General features: G+C 39.4%; 3 protein-coding genes across 6 annotated transcripts in view; 2 read left to right on the plus strand and 1 right to left on the minus strand.

The window, feature by feature from the left end:
• Positions 1–5393, minus strand: part of LOC122063319 (solute carrier family 35 member F2-like) — a 54366-nt gene extending 48973 nt beyond the window's left edge. The window contains exons 1-4 of one of the 2 annotated variants that reach the window (XM_042627036.1): positions 5179–5393; positions 4959–5085; positions 4483–4577; positions 3481–3538 (exon numbers count right to left, since the gene is read on the minus strand). In XM_042627036.1, the coding sequence (XP_042482970.1) occupies positions 3481–3538; positions 4483–4577; positions 4959–5076 (271 nt within the window). In that variant the 5' untranslated portion in view covers positions 5077–5085; positions 5179–5393. Of the gene's footprint in view, positions 1–3480; positions 3539–4482; positions 4578–4958 lie in introns of both variants that reach the window. The other variant, XM_042627035.1, reaches the window with a different exon arrangement.
• A 984-nt stretch (positions 5394–6377) lies between these two features.
• LOC122063320 (uncharacterized protein At2g29880-like) lies at positions 6378–9818 on the plus strand. Of its 3 annotated transcripts, XM_042627037.1 has the most exons (6): positions 6382–6480; positions 6796–6911; positions 7181–7331; positions 7453–7502; positions 8683–9019; positions 9110–9818. In XM_042627037.1, exons 5-6 carry the CDS (start codon positions 8765–8767, stop codon positions 9671–9673), a joined length of 819 nt encoding a protein of 272 aa, XP_042482971.1. In that variant the 5' UTR covers positions 6382–6480; positions 6796–6911; positions 7181–7331; positions 7453–7502; positions 8683–8764; the 3' UTR covers positions 9674–9818. The 3 variants fall into 3 exon arrangements, with proteins under 3 accessions (XP_042482973.1, XP_042482971.1, XP_042482972.1); XM_042627039.1 differs by lacking the exon at positions 6796–6911 and having other exon boundaries at positions 6378–6480; XM_042627038.1 differs by lacking the exon at positions 6382–6480 and having other exon boundaries at positions 6789–6911.
• A 198-nt stretch (positions 9819–10016) lies between these two features.
• On the plus strand, positions 10017–11408 carry LOC122063321. The gene is made up of 3 exons (XM_042627040.1): positions 10017–10495; positions 10583–10814; positions 10901–11408. The coding sequence occupies exons 1-2, from the start codon at positions 10025–10027 to the stop codon at positions 10655–10657; spliced, it is 546 nt and encodes a 181-aa protein (XP_042482974.1). The 5' UTR covers positions 10017–10024; the 3' UTR covers positions 10658–10814; positions 10901–11408.
• Positions 11409–22718: the final 11310 nt, after the last annotated feature.

The raw sequence follows: 22718 nt of genomic DNA on the forward strand, positions 1-22718 counted from the left end.
TCCACAAAGGTAACACTGAGGAGGGACTGGAATTCTTCTCTGGATGAGAAAAGCCTGTGTGGGAAGGCATTTGGTGAACACTCATCAGGCTGTGAAGCTTTGACCGGGGATATGATGCTTGAACTAGATGAGCTTGTGCCAAGGGGTAGGAGGGCATGAATCCTGACAAAGTCCCAAGCCGCCCTAGCACTAAAGAGAGCTGAGGGGGAAGGGGACTAGCGGATAGAATCATGCCTGAGATGTCAAATTCCAGAGATGACCGGCAAAGAATTCTAGATATCAGAGATCTGATCTAAGGAGGGTGTCGGGGGAGACCAAAAGCCAAAAGATAAGATATCCGCAACTAACGCATGCCTAGGTAGTTCAGAGCTATAGATGGTCTTAGCACTTAGGATAAGGGAAAGAACACCCCTAGGAGGCTAGGGATCAAGTCAGAGATAGGTAGAGGACCTGTCAACAATCTAAGTGGACATAGCTCCAGTTACAGTTGGCCTAATAGTATTGATCTTGCGCCACACCCAGGATGCATCAGCAGAGGGGCACAAAGTCCAAAAAGAGTCTGATCTAAGAATGGTTGAATAATCCCAATCAACCCATGCACTTTTTTGCTTAAGGGCCAACTTAATCAATCCAGCCATGTTGACATCCCTGATGCGACTCAAACCCAAACCCAAACCCCCTTCAGCTTCCGGAATGCAAACAACCGCCCAAAAAAGAGCCGAAGGAATCTATTGCAATCACTGCCTTTCCAAATATTTGAAGCAAAAGTGAACTCAAGCTTGGAGGTGGTTTTAGGCAAACCAAAAATGCCAGACCAATATATATATAGGAGGCTTGGAGGACTGATCTAATAAGCTCCAATCGGCCTGCAAAGGAGAGGAGCTTGCTTTTCCAAAGTTAAAGCTGCTTTCTAATAAGGTCAAGCATGGGCGTACAGTGATGGGCAAAGAGCCTTGCTGGGATGAGAGTTAACCCAAGGTACTAAACCGTGAACTGTCCAATGGAAAATCCAGTATTCTCAACCAGAGAGGCCTTGATATCCTCAATGACACCACCAAGGAAGACAAGTGATTTGGCAGGGCTGATGTGGCAACCCGACATTGAAGCACAATGGTTCAATCATTGCATAATGGTATTAATGGATGAATCATTTGCTTTGAAAAAGATCATCAAATCATTCGCAAAGCAAGGTGAGTAGAGATAAGCAGTTGATCAGTGGCCAATCATAGACTTTTAGAGAGCATTGCCAAGCAGAATAGATAAGGGGAACGGCGGCATCCCTGACAAATTCCCGCGGAGGAGGGGAAGTATCTAGCTAGGCTTCCATTAATCAAAACCAATAAGCGGGGAGAAGCAATACATTGGTGGATCTAATCAACAAAAATTGGCGAGAATCCCATCTCAAAGAATCAAAAGCCATGTGGATGTCAATCTTTATGAGGGCTGCTAAGGAATGGGATTTTCTGTCAGAGCCTCTAATAATCTCATGATAGAGGAGTATGTTGTCTGCAATACTTCTACCTGAGATGAAAGCCAACTAGTTGGTACTAATAAGGGATCAATCACAAGCTTGGTTATGTTGGCAAAAACCTTGGCAATGAACTTATACAAGAGGTTGCAAAGAGAGATTGGCCTGAAGTCATTCATGAATCTGCTCCTTCTTTGGGATGAGGCAGAGGAATGTGTGGCTAATACCTTTGACCTGGCTAGGATTAAAGAAGAAACTCTTATTGCATTGATCAAATCCTCTTTGATGATGTCCCAGAAAGAGGAAAACCCCCATATTAAAGACATCAAGACCAAGAGCTTTGCTTGCTTTGTGGGATAAGTTAGCAGTCTCAATTTCCTCAGCAAAGGGAATAGCCATAAGCAAGCTTGTCATATTATTAGAAATGAATTTGGTTATAAGATCATCCAGGATCGGATTGCCTGGCAATGACCATGGATTGAACATGTTCTTGAAGTAGTCAACTACAACATCTTTTATCTCATCAACTTTGAAGACTTGGATTCCATTTGAGTTGGTGAGACTAGGGATGGAATTGAAGTTGTTTCCAACTTCCAAAGAATGGTGAAAATAAGCCGAATTAGTATCACCCAACTCCAGCCAATTCATTTTAGCCTTTTGTCTCAAAAAACTTTCCTCTTGCAAGAAGAGAACAAAGGTTTGCAGATTCAATCTTTTCCTCATCAGCCAGGGATGGATTCATGATCAGTCTAAAGCTGAAACTGAATGGAAGCAAGCTTATTTCTGCAGTCAACAACTTGAGAAAAAATATCCTCGAAGGAGTTAGTATTCCAAGCCTTAAGGGCTTCCTTCACATTCCTAAGCTTTCTGGCCAGAGCAAGGAGGGGGGTGGAGAAAGCATGGACAGGTTTCAGCCAGGCTTCCCAAACAATGGAGTGAAAATCAGGATGTGAGGACCATATGTAAAAAAAATTAATGGGTTTTGGCCCAAAGAAGGTGTAGGGTTGGATTAAGAGGGAGGTGGGGCTGTGATCGGATATGACAGGGTTTCAAAAACAGCATATGAGAAGAAGGGAAAGAGGATAGCCAGATTTCATTTACCAATACTCTATCCAATTTACAAGCAATGTAGGCAGTGCCAGATCTTTTATAGTTCCAGGTATAATTGGAGCCCAACCATCTAAGGTCATCAACTGTAATATCATCAACACATTTGGTAAAATTCATCAACATTTGCAATATTGATAGCACCTCCACCTTGTTTCTCATAACTGAACCGAACAACATTGAAGTCCCCACATATCCCCCAAGGATGGGAACCAATCTGACCAGCAATGCGAATGTCATTCCAGAGGACCTCTCTGTCAGCCGCACAGTTACAGGCATAATTGGATGAAAGGAAAGAGGAGAAGCTGCCTGCAGAGTCCGAAACAGAGAGGTGAAGAAGTTGCGAGTGGAAGATAAAAGGGAGACAGATAGCTTAGAATTGTCCCAGAGAAAATAGATTTGGCCATTAGGGTGGTGTGAGTGATTGGTAAAGAAAGACCAAGCAGGGGTAATATTGATGGCAATACGGGCAAAAGAGGATTCCTTTACATGAGTCTCAAGCAAGCAGCAAAAGGCAGGACAAAGGTCCTTAATGAGGAGACAAACAGCAGCATGCTTCAGAGGGGAGTTCAGACCCCTGGGATTCCAAACTTATCACTTACAGGATTCACCCCTATTAAACAGCGGTTGTTCAGACCACTGGCAATGTTAAACATGCGCAAAACATCTCAACCACTTTCCATCAACTTATCACTTACAGGATTCACTCCTTGGTTAAACAATAAACTGATTACATCAATTATCCTAAAATGATACCACTGTACAAGCTAATTGTGAATTTTTGAAGAAAAAACATATAAATTAAAATATTTTATGAGCAATACCATGAGGCATAAGTAAATAACATCAACAAAATCACTTGAATTGAAATACAATGTGAAAATTTTTTATTCCATATGACTAACCAAGATAGTTGGCCTCCACATCTACTATACCAAGGAGTATATAATAATACCATTTTGCCTGCATAAATAAATTAAAAAAAAAAATGTAAAGTCGGTGGAAAATAAGAAGAAAGAAAGTCTTGTAGCCTCAAGGGGGTTATAATACATTCTGAAGCAAAGTTATCACAAACTAATTCAACTTTGCTGAATTAAAGAATAAAGAGAAAAAATGAAACGAATAACTGAAGGCATCATCTAATTGAGTTGTTGACTTTAATAATTATTTGAGAAGTGATTGAGTTTTTTTATTTAAAATTTTGTTGGAAGATATTTGTTATTGTAGTGGTTGACATGAGCATGATCATTGTAATTTCCCTCTTCTTCTTCATTTCTCTCCAGAAGTACTCAGGTTTTTCACAAACAGGAGGCTCATCACTCTCAAATAACATTAAAACACATTATTGTGGGAAAGATTCTAGGAAATCCATCCCTCTAGCAAAAATGAAGGTAGCGTACCATTTTCCAGCCTTCTGGTTTCACAGACCCTGATTTTACTTCACAGATAATCCTTCAATAAACTCTTTTCTTTTCTTTCCAAGTACTTGTTATGCCAAATACACCAAATACATTTATGTCTTTTTCTTTTTTTTTTTTGGTGAAGCCAAATACATTTATGTCAAATACATGTTATGTCAAAAGTAACTGAGTATTATTATTATTTTTTTCATTTTTTCCTTTTCCCTTTTCCTAAGCAAAAGTTAATATGTTCATACACGCACTTAGATATCTAATGGGGCAAAGATGATTCAAAAACCTTGAGGATTAACCAGAGTCATTACTGGAGTACAACTGGGGAAAAAGTCATCCCTTTTTTCCACGACTTTTTCCCACAATTAGCAGTACAGAACTGCAGAAATAAAAAAATGAAAAAGCTTCAGGAAAATAAGAAACATCAACTTTTATGATCAATTCCATCATTATATTGTGTTTGTGTGTGTCCGTCTAGAGAGAGAGAGTAGAAACCTTGAGTCCTTTCCTTCGGTGGATTAACATGGCTCCATAGATAATAGCCAAAAGCACATAATTGGCAAAGGATTGTGATGTTGGTGCGTTGATTCCTAAACAAATACAAAACCCACACAAACACGAACTGAATTACATCTCTCTCTGTTTCCATAGCTAATAAATTGAAATTCAGAGTTCAATAATAAAGCATCAACACATGAAACTACAGAAGAAGAAGAAGAAGCAGAACTCGAACAGCAAAAGAACCATAAAAAAATAAAAAAGAAAAACGAATAAAATCATTTCCTTCAACACCCAGAATAAATAACTGAACAAACGAATAGAAACACACAGAAATGTCAAGATTGACATTGGATAAACAAGTCATAGATTAATGAACTACCCAACAATTCATTGGCCTCCCAACACCAATCACAACAAAAGATGTATCTCGGAAATTTTAGAGATGAAATCAAATGGATTCAAACACAGACCTCTTCTGGCAAGCTCTGAAGATGAAAAACCCGTCGAAGTGATCAAAAGCGACAGAAACTGCCCCAATACAAGACCCAGCAGAGTCTTCTTTGTCCACAAGTCATTGAAACTCACCATTCTCTCTCTCTGTGTATGCAAATCCCATAGAAAAACCGCCATTAGCAGAGTCGTGGGACTGTAACAGAGACGGCGATAATTACGCTTTACAGTGAGAGTTACCTTCTGAGCTAGCCCCTAAGAATGCTGCCATGCAGCAACACTATATAATCACAAAGAGAACGAGTGACCCACCAATGCATCATCATCATATCTAAACCAACGGTTCTGGGGAGTTTCAGATATGGCAAACAAGTTTTCAACCGTTGAATTTGAGCAGAGCAAGTGACGGGGAGAGAGAGAATTCAAGAGGTTTGCGTCATTTGAGCACTCAGTCACTCTACTAACCCATGTTGTTTTGGTTCTGAATATTGTTTAAAACTGTTTGATTAAAAACTCTAGGATGACGTTCTCATCAACTATTTTTTTATTTAAAGAAATGAAAGGATATAAATTAGCTGCCCAGGAAGTCAAAGTTGTCATGGATTACAGATTTTGTGGTTAAAGCTTTTGCAGCTATTCTCCTAAGTAAACATAGGGTAATCACTAACATGTTTAACAACAAAAGTTGGAGTAAATAAAAGATCCTCCTTTTATCAAAAATAAATAAATAAATAAAAGATCCTCCATTTATAGCCAACTAGTTATAGTGGACCATGATCACATAAAAAAATTGTTAGGAGTCATTAACATGTCAAAACCAGGCACGTCACATCACACCTCCCGTATTGCCCACCCTTGCTTTTATGCTTCTAGTAGCCCAACTAAGATCCCCTTCACTGTTGCATCAAAAGCCTCTCCTGTCATCAAATAATGAGCAAACAAGAATAAGCACTCATTGTTAAGGAAAACAGTTGTGGTCCACCCAATCACATCATTTATTGATACAGAAGTTGTAATAAGGATGATTTTATGAGAGAGTAAAGCAATGCAAGTGGAATATTCAGTCGCCAACCCATCTAATTCAATAGGCTCATGTTGGCTCAAAATAGCTAATTGGCCATTGTTGAGCCAATAAGGCTCTGTACTGTAATGTTCTAAAAAATGGGTTCTAATGTTTTTTTATTTTTTTGAAACAGAAATGAGGTAAAACCTGTATGGGAAGCCCGGTTCAATTTCTTGTTTTTTTGAAATGAACCGGGCATTTATGAGACTTTTGAATCCTTTTTTTAGAGCATGAAATACTTGCTTTTCACTTTTAGAATTGATTCTGAGCAAAAGGCGCCGAAACATATGTAGCACTTAAGTTATGAAGGGTAAATGGGGAAATTACCCTCAAAACATAACAAAAGTTATGTTTCAAGGTAAACCCTAACCCCACTTTCACTTGAAGAACATCTAGAGAAGAAAAGAGGAGAGAAGGAGGCAAGAAGCTCTGCTGAAACGAAGAGCACGGACTACCATCTTCGATCTACCATCTTCAAGGTAAACGAAGATCTCTCTCTCTCTTTCTCTTTCTCGTTCTCTTTCTCTCACTCTCGTTCCCTTTCTTTCTTGATCTCTTCTCCCTCTTCCTCTGTGCCTTCATCTCTGAAAAATCTAAACTTTTTCACTCTCTGTGGGCCTACAAGGTAAGGCAACTAGGTGTAGAAATCAGAAGAGATCAAACCAGTGAGACTATTACCAGACAGATCGAGGGTCTGGAGGCTCTGCCCTACCCATGATTTTTTATGAATAAGAAAAGCTCTCTGCTACTGATTTTGTTGATTTCTGACCCTGTACTGTTGTGAGATTTGGTAGCGAAGGCCTGGTGGTTTCCAAGTTAGGCTCTGGCGGGATTCAAAGCCTTCAATTAGATGGATTCCTGATTAATTATCTCTCCCATCTCTTCTCTATCTTTCCTCCATCAAAATCAGGTCAGAATTCTGAAATTTTCTCTCCTGTGATTTCTAATTTTGTTAAGAACTCTCAGCTTTGATTTCCAGGTTGGTCCTAGACTTCTAGTTCTAGTTATTGAGTTAATCATAGTTAATTCCAGTGGTTTATGCTATCGATTTGCTCAGTTAACTACTAGTTTCAGTTCGGTTTATTTCTCAGTTTTCCTACGGATTTTAGGAAACCTAATTCAAGTATACTTCTTTAAACTCTGACTATTCTGATATTGTTTTCTATTGCTAATTACCAGACAGATCGAGGGTCTGGAGACTTTGGCAGTACTGCAAAGATTCAGGGATCTGTCCAGAAAGCATCATCATTGGGAGAGACAGACCGATCAGGCGATTCTCCCCTTCTCCTTTTCTTTACTCCTCTTTGTCTCCTTGATTCTTTGTTGCTCAGTACAAATTTTAATCCTTCTTATTTGTTCTTTGATAGGGTCTTTCCTTAACAGTTTTTTGCTCAAACCCTTATTTTGTATTCAATGGATGATGGGTTTTGAAACTGTTTCTGACATCGCAGGTGATTCTTTCGAGGGTATACGGAGATTGAGAGGTTTTCAGCCATTTGAGGTAACTGAACATTCTTTCTTGTGCAATATTTTAGCTTTTTCTACGTTGGGTTTTCTTTTTCTGATCCTGAATGTGTCACGTTGAATGAGCTGATTGTTCAGGTAAAACACCTTCTTAGTGCTTTTGAATTGGGATTTATAGTAGGTCTATCATGGAAATGTTTATTATGTCGTCCCTCTTGTTTGGTTCTATAAATTAGTTTCTTCCTCGTTTGAAAGCTATTACCTTTAGGAATCTCTCTCTCTTCCCCCCCACCCCCCAAAAAAAAAAAGGAACACCAATTGTTGAAGAAAGATGATCTTGGTGAATAAATGGAAAAATAATTTATGGAGTTTTGCTTATCACAACAGAGAAGTGGCTTCCTTCCAACAATTCAGAGATTTATCAGAGTACTTTTCCTTTATTTGTCTAATTTCTATGCCCAATTAGGATTAAGAAGGGGTGGGGGGGGGAGAAAGGGGAAAAATCTACAACAATGAGATTTTTGTCTGTCGCAAAAATTCAGTAATGAGATTTTATGAAGATTACTATTTTTCCCTCTTGCATTAATTAGCACATTTATTTATCACCCACCTTGGAGAGAGTTTAGATAAGTAATGGAAGCCAAATTTGAAAAATGAGGGAGTTTTTAATTCTTTAACCCCTTCTCCTTAAACATTGGTTTTTTCAAAGGGATGATTATTGTGGAACATAGGGACTATATAATATCTATTTGGCATATATTTGAAGAACACCTGAACTTCATGCTCAGAGGTCGAATCCCTAGCTTTAGGCTTTGTTTGACTTAAACTGCAAAAAGGAATAGTATTGTTCTCCTATCTATTTGGCCATTATTTACCTCAAAACTTCTACATTAATTTGATTCCTTGGTTTTCTCTTTTTTACTGAAAGGGATAAGGTCATATATGTAGCATTGTGGTAGAAGTCCTTTTGAAGTGGCAATATAACATCTTTCTAATTTATTACTGGAGTGAATTGAAGTGAAGTTTTCTTGTGAATGCCACTGGTTCATTTTAGTACAGCCCAATATGTATTCAAAACCTCATTTTAAGGCCTTTGAAAGCCCTGTGTGAGTAAGGTCATAGGGGTTTCATAGATTAAGGGTTGGGGTGCCTTGGTGAAAATCAGTGTTTTCAATTTGGATTTTAAATTCATGTTCTTTTTTTTTTTGGTAAAATAGTGAGAAAATTGCAACTTCAAAACAAGCAGTTAATGAGACTGCAAAATGGAGCCAAGCAAATGTAGACACCCTTATTGTTCTGATGGTAGAGGAAGTTAAGAAAGGAAATAGGACTACTTCGACTTTTAATAAAGCTGGTTGGAACAACATTGCCAATAACTTCAAAGAAAAAACTGGGGTCAACTATGCCATTGTACAGTTGAAGAACAAAGTGAACAAACTGAGGCAGGATTATAGTCAGTTTAAGAAGCTATTGGAGACAACTGGTTTTGGTTGGGATACTGCTTCAAGAACTTGTACTGTTGATGATGAATCCATCTGGGAATCGCATATTAAGGTATGCTCAATTTGTATTTAATTTGAGTATTTTGAAATGCCAGGATATATCAATTCAAGTATTTGATTATGCGTATTTTTTATTTATTAGGATAACCCTACTTGGGCACGATTTAAGAAGCACGGACTACCACAATGGCCAGAACTATGTATGGTATTTGGTGATACATATGCAGACGGCGAAGGAAGTGGGACTCAAACAACCGTGTTGGAAACTTTGGGGGCCGATGATGCTAGGAATATGATTGAGTCTTGTGATGAGTCAAGTTCCGCTGATGAAGTTACTCCATTAGGTGATACTCAAACTGAAGCAGTGGAAAAAAGGCCAGCTACTAAGCATAGGCATGATAGGACTCCAAATGCGAAAAGGAGGAGGAGCAAGTCTAATGATTGGTCAATGGCATTCAAGGCAATTCAAGATATGAGTAAATTAAGGGTAGAACGAGATGCGAGCATGTCCACTGCTTCAACCCAAAATGCGGAACAGATGTATGGGATTACTAGGGCCATGGAGGTGCTTGAGTCAGGATATGAGTTAGATGAAGCACTATACGAGAAAGCACTTCGGAAGTTAATGGCTGACCCGCAATGGAGAGAAGCATTAATTTCCTGCCCTCCTCATCGGAAGTCAATACTCCTTCGTACCCTTCAGTAGTTTGCTTCTTGAAAAGTTCTTTTAATTAGATAGATTGATAACTCTACTTGGATTGTGCCTTGACCCTACTTTTAACTTTGATGGTTTGCTATGTTTTCCTTCACTTTTTAAGATGTTATGGATGACTGTGTCTTGACTTTTTTTATAACTGTAGTATTTGATGTCCTGAATATTTGTTCATTGTACCTTGACACTACTTTTAACTTTGATGGTTTACTATGTTTTCCTTCATTTTTTTAAGGTGTCTTGGATATTTGTTCAAAATTATGGTTTGATGTGTTTCCATATTTCTAATTTTATATTATAGGAATGGATCAAAGAATGATTGCATCTAGGGAACACATTGAACAAATGGAAAGGGATGACACTGATGCAGAAATCATGATGTGTATGATGTTGTTGATGAAAGCACGTGATTCATTATACACTAGAGAGCCCATACGAGATAGTAAATTGACAGGACCAGAGCGAGTGAGTGAGGTTCTAAACGGACATGTAGACAGATGCTATGAACATTATAAAATGGAACGCCATGCCTTCCTCAACCTTGAAGCATTAATGCGACAACGTGGTTGGTTGGAAGATAGTCAATATTTAAGAGTGGATGAGCAGTTGGCAATGTTTATATCTATCATTGGTCACAATGATAGGTATAGAGACATAGCAGAACACTTTCAGCGTTCTCTTAACACTATAGGTGAACACTTTAAGAAAGTGTTTCGTGCTTTCATACTACTAGGACAAGAGAATATCAAACCTCCAAACTTCAGTCACTGCCCTAAACAGATTCTTGAAAAACCAAAGCTCTATCCTTTCTTCAAGGTATGTTGCTTATAATTAAAACAATGATTATGTTGTTTTGTGGTTATACGTGGTTTGATTTGATGAATATCCATGTATTGGTACTAGGACTGCATTGGCGCGATTGATGGCACTCATGTTAGTGCTTCTGTACCTCTACCCAAACAAATACCGTACAGATGAAGGAAAGGAGATACAACCTGGAATGTTATGTGTGCATGTGACCTTGACATGAAATTCACTTTTGTGTACGCTGGTTGGGAGGGTTCTGCAAATGATTGTTGAGTATTCAATGAGGCATTGAATAACCCTAAATTTGAATTTCCTCATCCTCCACCTGGTACATTCTAAATCTTAACCTCACCAGTTGATTATGCTATATTTTACATATTGTGTTGATTCATTACTTTTCACTTTACGTGCTAGGTAAATATTATGTGGTTGATTCTGGTTATCCATCTACTACTGGGTTCTTGACACCGTTCAAAGGACAAAGATACCATCTAAATGATTATAGGAATAGACGTCCAAGGACAGCAGTAGAGCTATTTAATAATAGACACTCTTCTGTTAGGAATGTCATAGAGCGCAGTTTTGGTTCTTTGAAGAAGCGCTTTCCAATTCTCAGCAAAATGCCATGTTTTCCACTGAACACCCAAACATGCATCGTCATTGCTTGTTGTGCACTTCACAACTTCATTCGGGAGGAAGAAATTGTAGACAAGAATTTTAAGGAGTTTGGTGAAAATTGGTGGAATCAGGAGCCTGAAGAAATTCAAGATTATGTACCATCGGCTCACATTAGTATAAGCTTAGCAGAAAGAAGAAAACAGATGGATGATCTTAGGAAAAAGATTGCAAATGAGTTAGTTGTTAAAGCCGGAATGGCTCAAATTACATGATTACATTTTGATGATTGGATTTAAACTTTGAAGTAGTGGGACATGTTTTGCAGTTAAGAATTAAGTTGGAAGACCTAATTTATGCCCTTAAGTTCATAATTAGATACTTTAAGAATTATGTCAATACTTGAATTTATTCTTGTTCATATTTTTATGTTATTATGATAGATCATACTTTTGTTGAAACATTTCATATTTCATATGGCAAGGAAACATGGCCAAATATTTCATATTTGAAGTGAACACCATGTTGTTGATATGGAGATATTCTTATTTGTCTCATTCAACTTAAGTTATTTGGGTAATAATGATTTTCATAACTTAGAATTTATTAAAAAACCATTGACTATCCTTAGATTTTATTTAAAAATCACAACTTTGACACCCATGGTGAAGATGGCACTTTATGTAAATATTGGTCTCTAACAGAAACGATTCTGTTAAGTACGAACCATACATGTTTCTGTTTCTTTCAAGTTACAAAATCAATTTTTTTTTTTGCGATTACCATACAACATTTAAGATGCATAATCACTCCAAAAAAATAGAAATGCAAAAAAGTGTGCTAGCCCCAAAATCATGTTAAAAAAACAGAATCGTTACAGTACAGAGCCTAATATACTTGATCCAAGATGAAATTTGGATTCGGCCTAGATGAACCAAAAGTAACTGAATTTCGATGTGTCCACATAAAATAGTAGGTAATGATAAAAGTAGTAAAAAAAATGTTTCAAGTCACTGGAATTCAACTTGTAAATTTGGAAGAAGTACATTATTAAAGAAGGAAAGGAAAAAAAAAATCAAACATTCACTTTGCAGTCCAAGAGGACCGGTACCCCATATTCTTCTTGAAAATTCGGATGTAAGGAAGACATGTTGAATGTCCTCCTGCCCACCAAGACATAGATCATAGGTAGGATCTAAGTCCATCCAAGTATGCAGGAAGGCTTTGGTCGGGATCCCTTGTAGAGCCAATCTCCAAAAGAACAACTTAAATTTGGGGTGTATATTGAGTTTCCAAAAATATCCCCACCACGGAGAGCAAGGTAATAAGCATGCACACCTGTTATGGCATTCAGTGGAGCTAGTTATTAATTTATTCTGAAGAAATCGAGCTGCAATCTGAGTGGTGAGAATCCATTTTTTTGAAAGGTGGCACCACCATCTATCTTCTTCATTAGAAGTATGGATATATAGCAAAAATCAAAGAAGATAGTGATGAGGGAAGAAAGTTATTAATAAATTCCTATTCCAATGGAGATTAGTCAAAAACATACTAACTTATCCAGGTGATTACGGGTTCAGAAGATTATCAATGTAAACATTTTTTTGAATTAAAGATCCAAGGGTCATACCAAAAGAAAGTATTACAACCATTTCCAATTTTCCTGAAAACCATTTGCTTAAGAGTTGGTACGATACTTACAATGGCATTCCAGCAAGGAGATCCTCTAGATTTAAGAGTTATATATATATATATATCAAAAATAGACCTTTGGGAAAAATATTTTGCTGCAAGAGTTTTGGTCCAAAGGGATTCCTTGTCAGTAATCATTCTCCATCCCAATCTTAGTAGAAGAGCTTTGTTCTGAGTTTCAGAGTCGCGTAAGCTGAGGCCACCATTTTTTTTGGGTTGGTAGATTCTTTTCCACCCAATGGTGTGAATTCTTCTATGTGAATCAGAGTCATTATTCCAAAAATACATGGTAATATTATCAATTTTCCTGCACACATTCTTAGGAAACCTAAAACACATCATAAGATAAGATGGGATAGAAGATAAAACATATTGAATGAGAATAGTTCTTCCAGCATACGACAGAAGGTTCGCCTTCCATGTTCCAAGTCGTTGCTCAATCCGTTGAATAACATTGTGGAAGGACAAAGATTTGGTTGATGATGGAAAAGTTTGATCCCAAGGTATGAAGAATATTTGTCCATTTCCTTGATACCGATAACTTTACAAAGTGAGCTCTTATCAACAGGAGAAATATTCGAGCTAAACACAAGCCCACTTTTCAAATTTAATTGTTAAACTAGAAAGATTAGAAAAAAAAAAAAAGAAAAAAAGATCAAGAATACATTTGATAGTAGAGAGACCATGTCACGCCCCATTCACGTAGAACCGTACCGGTGACCGGTGACCGGTTCCCTCCGGGTAACCCAAAACCATCATGATCATCTGATACAGTAACTACAACACAACATGCCACATATAATCATGGAAATATAATTATGTAATTTAGCAGAAGTCTTGTCATGTATAAATACTTGTAAATCCTCATATACTTTTGTTATCCAAACTGTTATATATAGTATATTTACATGTGAGCCCGTAGGCATGATAATTACATAAGAAATAACAATTTAATTATCGAGAGCAAAAAATGGGATATATATATATATATATATCAAAAGAAACAAATAGGAGAATTGAGTTTGGTGATAACTAGTGTTGCCCCCACAACACAACACTCGCACAAGCATCCAACTCCGTGATCAAATCCTTCTGAGGCCCACCAATCTCCCATTGGAACTTCACTAGTGGTCCCTGCCTTCTGTTCCTCTACTGGGAATCCTACAAAATCATCTAAAAAGTGTGTGTACGAGGGGTAAGTTCACTAGCTCAGTAAATGAAAAGAAACTCACATAAGCAATTACAAATCAAATGATATTATATGTATGAGATTCATTTTAAATCTATCCACCTAAGCAACATTACTAAGTCATAGGTTACAAACTACTCACAACCACAGTGCGCGGATGCCCCGGGTTTGAGACACATTCTCCATCCGGCGATACGCCCATAAGATTGTCAGAGAAGGCCAGCCGTGAGCAATCGAAAAAGTATATCGTGGCCGAACCACATTAGAAATGTAAACCGTGGCTGAACCATAGTAGAAAATAAAAACAGTATAATTGGCCCTCTGAATATATCACCAAAGTTACCCACTGTCCTAATGATCAGTCGGGCGTACTTCTAACCACCACGGCGGTCCGCGATCGGTGCTTCCCCCCAATGATAACCCAACACATAAACCCCTGTTGAGAAGGGTTATAGCACGAGGGGATCTTAAATCCTAACCACATACTCCTATATGAGATAATACGACTACATAGTACTTTCGTGTCCCATTCCACGATGTATCAATGCATTTGTTTTCAAGCCGGCTACGGCATCTAGTTTACCAATTTACCACATGTCCAACTCATCATCATCATCCAATAATTTAATAAATCCATGCTCACAATTCAAGGCAAGAAACAAGTATTTTGAATTCAGGGTAACACATGTCAATTCATAAATGCATCTTATAGTAGACAAGAAAAAGCATGAAGATGGCATTCATAGATGGCATGACGATATATATTAGATGAGGATAATGCAATAAACATTCCCAAAATTAAGATCAATCTCCTCTCCCCACTTACCTATTCTAGTAGGAGAATACACACACACGGTACTGGTAAGATCCAGCGTGCGAAGAGGAATGTCTTGAAACCTAACACATATAAGGAGCTTAGAATATGTCCATTTCGAAACTATAAAATGTCGTAAGATATGTCACGACACATTTACTAATGCGAAGAAGGTTGTTGATGAGTTTGAGCTCAAACGGAGCTCATTTGGACTACAGGTGACTCATACAGGTGGGTGGGGTAACCCATCTGTGCAGACTCCCTACGTAGACAGCACTTAGACACACACAGGTGGGTGCGACAGATGGGTCTGGTACCCCTCGATCCTACCCGCCGGTAGGACCTAGGGCTAACCCAAAATCAGTGGGTGCTACCAGGCTTAGAAGCCCAAGGGTGACTGGTGGGTTATATTGGCAGGTCTAGGAACCAGTCGGTCTTACCGCCTATAGGCCTAGAAGCCCAAGTAAGACTGGGGGGTCACACTGGTGGGTCTGACTACCCGCCGGTGCTGCCCACCAATGTTCAGTGGGTTTTGCTGTACTTCTTCTGTTCTTCATTCTTCCCCTTAGGAGTCCAAGGGGGTTGTTTTAACCTCATTTCTCACACATTTTAGGCTTCATCCACTTGAATATATCATAGATCTAAGTTCACATCAAGGTTTTGGGGAGCCAAATCATACCTTGGCTCAAGAAACCCCAAAACTTAAGATCCTCTTTCCCAACTCAAAATATCACCAAAATACTTTCAAATTTTGGTTTCCTTCCTTAAACCTTCAAAGAAAATCACATAAGGTTTCTATTAACCGTTTGATTTGACCACACACAAGAGGGTTTCGTCATATTCTAAGGGTTTATGGTATTACTTACCTCAAAACGCAGATCTCAAGGCACCGATCACTATTTCGAAGACGAAAAGGTAAGATGCGGCTTTAGAAATCAAGGGAGAATGCTTCTTCCCTCTTCCTTCCCTTCTCTTTCCTCTTTTCTCCCTCTTCTTTACTCCTCTCACCAAACTCTTGCTGAAATCATAACTAGGAGAGAGAGGGAAGAATAAATGCTATTTATACCTTGGGTTATAAATATCTACTAGGGCCTATTTGGTTTTGTCCCTCTATGGACCAAAACACATTAAATAGTGATATCAGGCAAAGTAGCTAGAATTATCGGGCACACATGACTTCATTACGATGGGGAACCCGAAATACACTTGCTCACCAAGTTGGGCTTGTTGGGACCCACGTTTCCCCTACAGGTGGGTCACACTGGTGGGTCTCGTACCTACTAGTGACCACCCACCAGTTGGCCGAAACAAGGCCAATCTTGCTGTATATTGGTGAAAAATGGGTTCTTTCACATATCTCACTCCCGTCACCTGACCAAGTTCTCGAATTCCAATAAGATCTTATACCTTTCTTATTAGTACATGGCTTTATAATACGTGCAAGGGCATGACTTTGGTGTGCGAATCATATCAGGTACTAGCTCAATCTTGTCCGACCACCCTACACTTGACATCACCCTTGTTGTCATACACCATAGGGCACCTGTGTCAACCCTTTTAGGTTCGGATCATCCAAAAACAAACTGAACCAACTGATCAATAAACAGGGTTTAGGGAGTAGGGCTTTACATCCCTCTTTAAAAATATCATCCTCGAAATTAAAGTTACCTGGTAGTCCGAATAGATGGGGGTACTTAGCCTGAATTTCATCTTCTTTCTCCCAGGATGCTTCCTCAAGTGAATGGCTGGCCCATCGCACCTTTACAAAAGCGATGGATCAGTTGCGAAGGGTCTTTATCTTCCAATCTAGAGTCTTAGCAGGCAGTTCTTCATAAGTCATATCAGCCTCCAAGTACTTTGGCTCCACAGCTAGCACATGCAATGGATCATGAATATATCGCTTCAACATTGAAATATGAAATACATTGTGAACGTTGCTGAATGAAGGCGGAAGGGCCAGCATATACGCTACTGAGCCAACCTATTGCAAGATCTTAAACGGGCCAACATATCTTGGACTCAACTTGCCCTTTCCTGTGGAACCTGTGTAAACCCTTGGTAGGAGATAATTTAAGAAATACCTTCTTGCCCACTTGAAACTCAATGTCTTTTCTGCGGTTGTCCGCATAGCTATTTTGACATGATTGGACCGCCTTAATTTTCTCACGGATGACATCAACCTTATCATATGTCATCTATATCATTTTCAGCCCAAGCATTTGCCGTTCTCCCACATCATCCCAATATAAGGGAGTTTTGCACCTTTTGCTATACAATGCCTCATATGGAGCCGTTCCAATTGTGTCCTGATAGCTATTATTATAAGCAAACTCTATAAGAGGTATGTTTTCTTTCCAACTGCCACTCATTTCCATTGCATAGGCCCTAAGCATATCTTCCAGTATTTGTATGGTCTATTCAGATTGCCTATCAGTTTGTGGATGAAAGGTAGTGCTTAGGTTCACCTGTGTTCCCATGGCATGTTGGAGGCTCTTCCAGAATTTAAATGTGAACCTTGGGTCTTTGTCTAATACTATACTCACTGGTACTCTATGTAAGTGAACTACATTTTCCATGTAGAGTTGTGCTAATTTGTCCATGGAGTAGGTAGTATTGATTGGAATGAAATGGGCAGTTTTGGTAAGCCTGTCAACTATCACCCAGATTGCAACCATTCCCTTGGGTGTACGGGGTAGCCCGGTGACAAAATATATGGTAATCATGTCCCACTTCCACTCCGGTACTGGGAGTGGCTAAAGAGTGCCATAAGGTTGATGTCGCTCTGCCTTGACCTTCTGACATGTGAGACACTACATATAGGGCTATTGTAATCTTCATCCCTGGCCACTAGTAACTTTGCTTAAGATCTTTATACATTTTGGTGCTTCTGGGATGAAGCGTATATTCCAAACTATGTGTTTCCATCACTTTCTTGTCTTGTATCCCCATGTCATTGGGTACACACAACCTGACCCTAAACAATAGTGCTCCATCATTGGCTATTGTGAAATCAGGTTCGTCCATCCTTTACTCTTGGATTTTAACTCTAATTTCCTGTAACTCAGGATCTAAGGGTTGCTTTATAATCACCTCATGCCTGATAGATGGCTGTACTTGCAGGGCCGCCTGAGATAAGGTCAGTTGCTTAATACTATCTGGCTGCTACTCAAGCTCTAAGAATGGTCCTTCATTTAAAATGACTTCATCCATCAACATGACCTCATGTTTAAGTTGTAGGCTAGTGGCCAATAAGCAAGTGAGACAGTCTGAGTTTTCTGGCTCAATGCATCTGCCACCACATTGGCCTTACCTGGATTGTATTGTATGTCACAGTCATAATATTTTATGAGCTCCAACCATCTCCTCTGTCTCATGTTCAGATCCCTTTGGGTGAAGAAGTACTTGAGACTTTTGTGATCACTGAATATTTCCAACTTCTCCCCATATAAATAATGGTGCTAGATCTTCAAAACAAAGATAACTGCCGCCAACTCCAAATCATGAGTAGAGTAGTTCTTCTCATACTCTTTCAATTGTCTAGATGCATACGCCACTACCTTACCATGTTGCAACAACACAACCTAGCCCAGTTCTGAAAGCATCGGTGTAGATACCACCTGTGCCTTCTGGAATTATTAACACTGGGGTTGACACCAATCGGCTTTTCAACTCTTGGAAATTGTCTTCACACTCCTTAGACCATTCAAACTTCACTCCCTTTTTGGTTAAGTTGGTCATTGGGGCGGTGATTCGAGAGAAATTCTCGATGAAGCACCGGTAATAGCCTACTAATCCTGAGAAACTTCTAATCTTTGTAGCATTCTTGGGTGCTTCCCACTCTACTATTGCTTTTACTTTTTCCGGGTCGACCTCGATCTCATTCTCAGACACTATGTGTCCTAAGAATCCAATTTGCTTCAGCCAAAACTCACACTTGCTGAATTTTGCGTATAGTTGTTTCTCTCTCAACCATTGGAGTACCATCTTCAAGTGCAATGCATGCTCCCCTTCAGTCTTTGAGTATATCAAAATGTCATTGATGAAAACGATGACCCACTTGTCAAGGACATCATTAAATACTCGGTTCATCAGATCCATAAAAGTTATTGGTATATTGGTTAACCCAAAAGATAGCACTAGGAATTCAGAGTGGCCATATCAGGTCCTAAAGGCTATCTTGGGTATATCGCTACCTTTTATCTTAAGTTGTAGTAGCCAAATCTAAGATCAATCTTTGAGGACACTTTGGCACTTTGCAGTTGATCAAAGAGGTCATCTATGCGTGGCAATAAATACTAGTTCTTGATGGTTAATTTGTTTAATTCCCGGTAATCAATGAACATACGCCGACTTCCATCATTCTTTTTAACAAACAGAACTGGAGCACCTCAAGGAGAAACACTCGGGCGTATAAATCCCTCTTCTAACAAATCCTGCAACTGAGTCCACAACTTCTTTAGTTTGGGTGGTGCCATTCTGTATGGAGCTTTAGACATTGGGGCTGCTCCATAAACTAAATCAATAGCAAACTCTAACTCTCTGTTGGGGGGTAGCCAGGTTAGATCATCTGGGAAGACATCGAGAAACTCCCTAATTACATTCAATTCTTCTAATGGTGTGACTGTCATGCCCCATTCACATAGAACTAGATCCGGGTAACCTAAAACCACCAGAATCATCTATTACAGTAACCACAACATAGCAAGAACAAGTAATCATGGGATATAATAATATAATACAGTAGAAGTCTTGCCATGACTAATACTTGTAAATCCTCGTATACTCTTGATACCAAAATTGTCATACATATTACAATTACATGTGGGCCTGTTGGTAAGATATTTACACAAAAATTAGCAATTTAACTATCGAGAGCACAAAAGGAAAAATATACCAAAAGAATCAAATGAGTACAACAAGTAGAATCAGCTACTGTTGCCCTATAACACAACCCTCAAACGGGCAACCGTCACCGTGATTGAATCCTTCGGGGACCCACCAATCTCCCATTGGGATTTCATCGGTGGGACCCAGTACGTGTTCCTCTATTGAATAGCCTGCATAATCATCTAAAAATATGTGTACACGAGGGGTGAGCTCACTAGCTCAATAAATAGAAAGAAAGATGCACATAAGCAATTACAAATCAAATGATACTATACGCATGAGATTCATTTTAAACCTATTTTACCTAAGCAATAATTACTATGTCATAGGTTACATGCTACTCACAACAACAATGCGCGTATGCCTCGAATATGAGACTGGTTCTCCATCCTGCGATATGCCATAGGGTTGTCGGAGAAGGCTAGCCGTGAGCACTTGGAAAAGTAAATCGTGGTTGAACCACAATAGAAATTAAAAGTAGTATGATTGGCCCTCTGAATAAATCACCAAGGTTTCCAATTGTCCTAATGATCAGTTAGACATACTTTTAACCACCACGGCGGTCCATGACCGACGCTTCCCTCAGTGATAACCCAACATGTAAACCCTTATTGGGAAGGGTCGTAGTATGAGGGAGTGTGAAATTCTAACCAAATGCTCCTATATGAGATAGTACAACTGCATAGTACTTCCGTGTCCCATTCCATGGTGTACCAATGCATTTTTTTTCAAGCTGACTACGACATCTATTCTAAAAATCCTACACATGTTCGAAAAATCATCACCATAATCCAACATATGATGAATCCATTCTCAAGATTCCAAGCATGTAACAAGCACTTAGAAAATTTAAGAATGCAACATGTTCAGTTTTAAATGCATCAACATCAATCAAGCATATGCATGAGAATGACATTCGTAATGCCAAGATAATATATGGATGCATAGGATGCCAAAAACACTCCCAAAATAAGATCAAAGTCCTCTCCCCACTTACCTATTCTTGTAAAAAAATCTACATTCGTGATACGGGTAAGATCCAAAGTGAAGATGAGTGTCTCGAAACCTAGCACAGATAAGGAGTTTAGAATGCGTACAATTCAGGACTATAAAATGAGGCAAGATATGGCCTCGACGTATATAACATCATGTAGAAGCTTGTCGTCGAGTTTGAGTTCTATTGGAGCTTATTTGGGCAATATGTGGGTCATACAGGTGGGTAGGAGAACCAACCTGTGCAAACTGCCCAGACAGACACCGCACAAACACAGACCGATGGGTTATACTAGTGGGTTTAGCACCCGTCGGTCCTATGCATTGGTAAGTCCAGAGGGAACCAGAGGGTGCTACTGGTGGGTCAAATACCTATCGGTCCTACCCACTGGTAGGCCCAGAGGCACTGGCAAGACTGGTGGGTTCACACCAGTGGGTCAGGCACCCGTCGGTCTTACTCACCAATTGACCCAGAGAAGACCGATGGGTCACACTGGTAGGTGTGGCACTCGTCAGTCCTACCCATCGGTGAGGCTAGAGGCCCATGTGAGACTGGGGGTCACTCTGGGAGGTCTGACGAGCCACTGGTGCTACCCGTCGGTATTCCACAGGTTTTGCTGTTTTCCTTCCTTTCTTCATTCCACCTCTTGGTAACCCAATAGGGTGGTTCCCACTTCATTTCCCACACATTCTAAGCCTCGTCTACCTGATTATTCCATGGATCTAAGTAGTCATCAAGATTTGGGGGAAGAAATCATACCTTAGCTTGAAAGACCCCAAAACCTAGGATCCTCTTTCCCAACTCAAAATGTCACTTCAATAGCTCCCAATCTTTATTTTCCCTTCCTAAATCCTTCAAGGAAATCACACAAGGGTTCTATTATCTTCCAGATTCAACCACACACAAAATGGTTTCATCACATCTCAAACGCTTACCTCAAGATTTAGATCTCAAGACACCGGTGACAATACCGGTGGCAAAAAGGTAAAACGTGGCTACGAAATCCAAGTGGATAGCCTTCTTCCTACTCTTCTTCTTCTTCTTCTTTTCTCCCTCCTCTTTACTCCCCTCACCAACCTTTGCTAAAAATCATAAATGGGAGAGAGAGAAAGGTATAAGTGCTATTTATACCATGGCCAATAAATATCTTCTAATGTCCATTTGGTTTTATCCATTTATGGGCCGAAACACACTAAATCGTGTTTTCGGGTGAAGTAGCCGACATCATTGGGTATACAAGATGTGCTCACCCAGACTAGGCCTGTTGGGGCCCACATTACCCCAACAGGTGGGTCAACCTGGTGGGTCTCGAACCTACCAGTGACACCCACCAGTTGGCCAAAACATAGCCAACCTTGCTGTATTTTTTGAAAAAGTGAAATCTTACGAGTATCTCTCTCTCACTACGTGATGTTGACTAGGTTCTTATCATTCACATATGATAGCATACCTTTCCTATTCATACATGGCCTTGTGATATGTGTAAGGGAAAGTCTTTGGCGTGCGAATCACTTTGGGTACTGGCTCAATCTTATCTAGCCACCCTGTATTTGACATCACCGTTGCTGTCATACACCATAGGGCACCAGCATCAACCTGTTCTGGTTCAAATATTGCAAGACCAAACTGAACCAATCGGTTAATAAACTGGGTTTAAAGAGCAGGGCTCTACATCTACCCCCCTCTTTAAAATTTCATCCTCGAAATTTAAATTACCTCGTTCTCCAAATAGGTGAGGATATTTAGCCTAGATGTCATCTTCTTTCTCCCAGGATGCTTCCTCAAGTGAATGGTTGGCCCATCGCACCTTTACAAAAGCAATGGATTGGTTGCAAAGGGTCTTTATCTTCCGGTCCAGGATCTCAGTGGGCTGTTCCTCGTAAGTCATGTCAGCCTCTATGTACTTCGGTTCTATAATTATTACATGTGATGAATCACGTACATACCTCTTCAATATTGAAATGTGGAATTATTATGTACATTGCTGAATGATGGTGGAAGGGCCAGTATATATGCTACTATGCCAACCCGTCTCAAAATC

This window comes from Macadamia integrifolia, unplaced genomic scaffold (assembly GCF_013358625.1).
Source record: "Macadamia integrifolia cultivar HAES 741 unplaced genomic scaffold, SCU_Mint_v3 scaffold1292, whole genome shotgun sequence".
Lineage (NCBI taxonomy): Eukaryota > Viridiplantae > Streptophyta > Magnoliopsida > Proteales > Proteaceae > Macadamia > Macadamia integrifolia.

Coding starts and splice junctions, on each gene's coding strand:
- LOC122063320 (XM_042627039.1), top strand. CDS start 8,765: ATGGTAGAGGAAGTTAAGAAAGGAAATAGGACTACTTCGACTTTTAAT. Junction 9,020..9,109: donor TCTGGGAATCGCATATTAAG/GTATGCTCAATT, acceptor TTTATTTATTAG/GATAACCCTACTTGGGCACG.
- LOC122063321 (XM_042627040.1), top strand. CDS start 10,025: ATGGAAAGGGATGACACTGATGCAGAAATCATGATGTGTATGATGTTG. Junction 10,496..10,582: donor AGCTCTATCCTTTCTTCAAG/GTATGTTGCTTA, acceptor TATTGGTACTAG/GACTGCATTGGCGCGATTGA.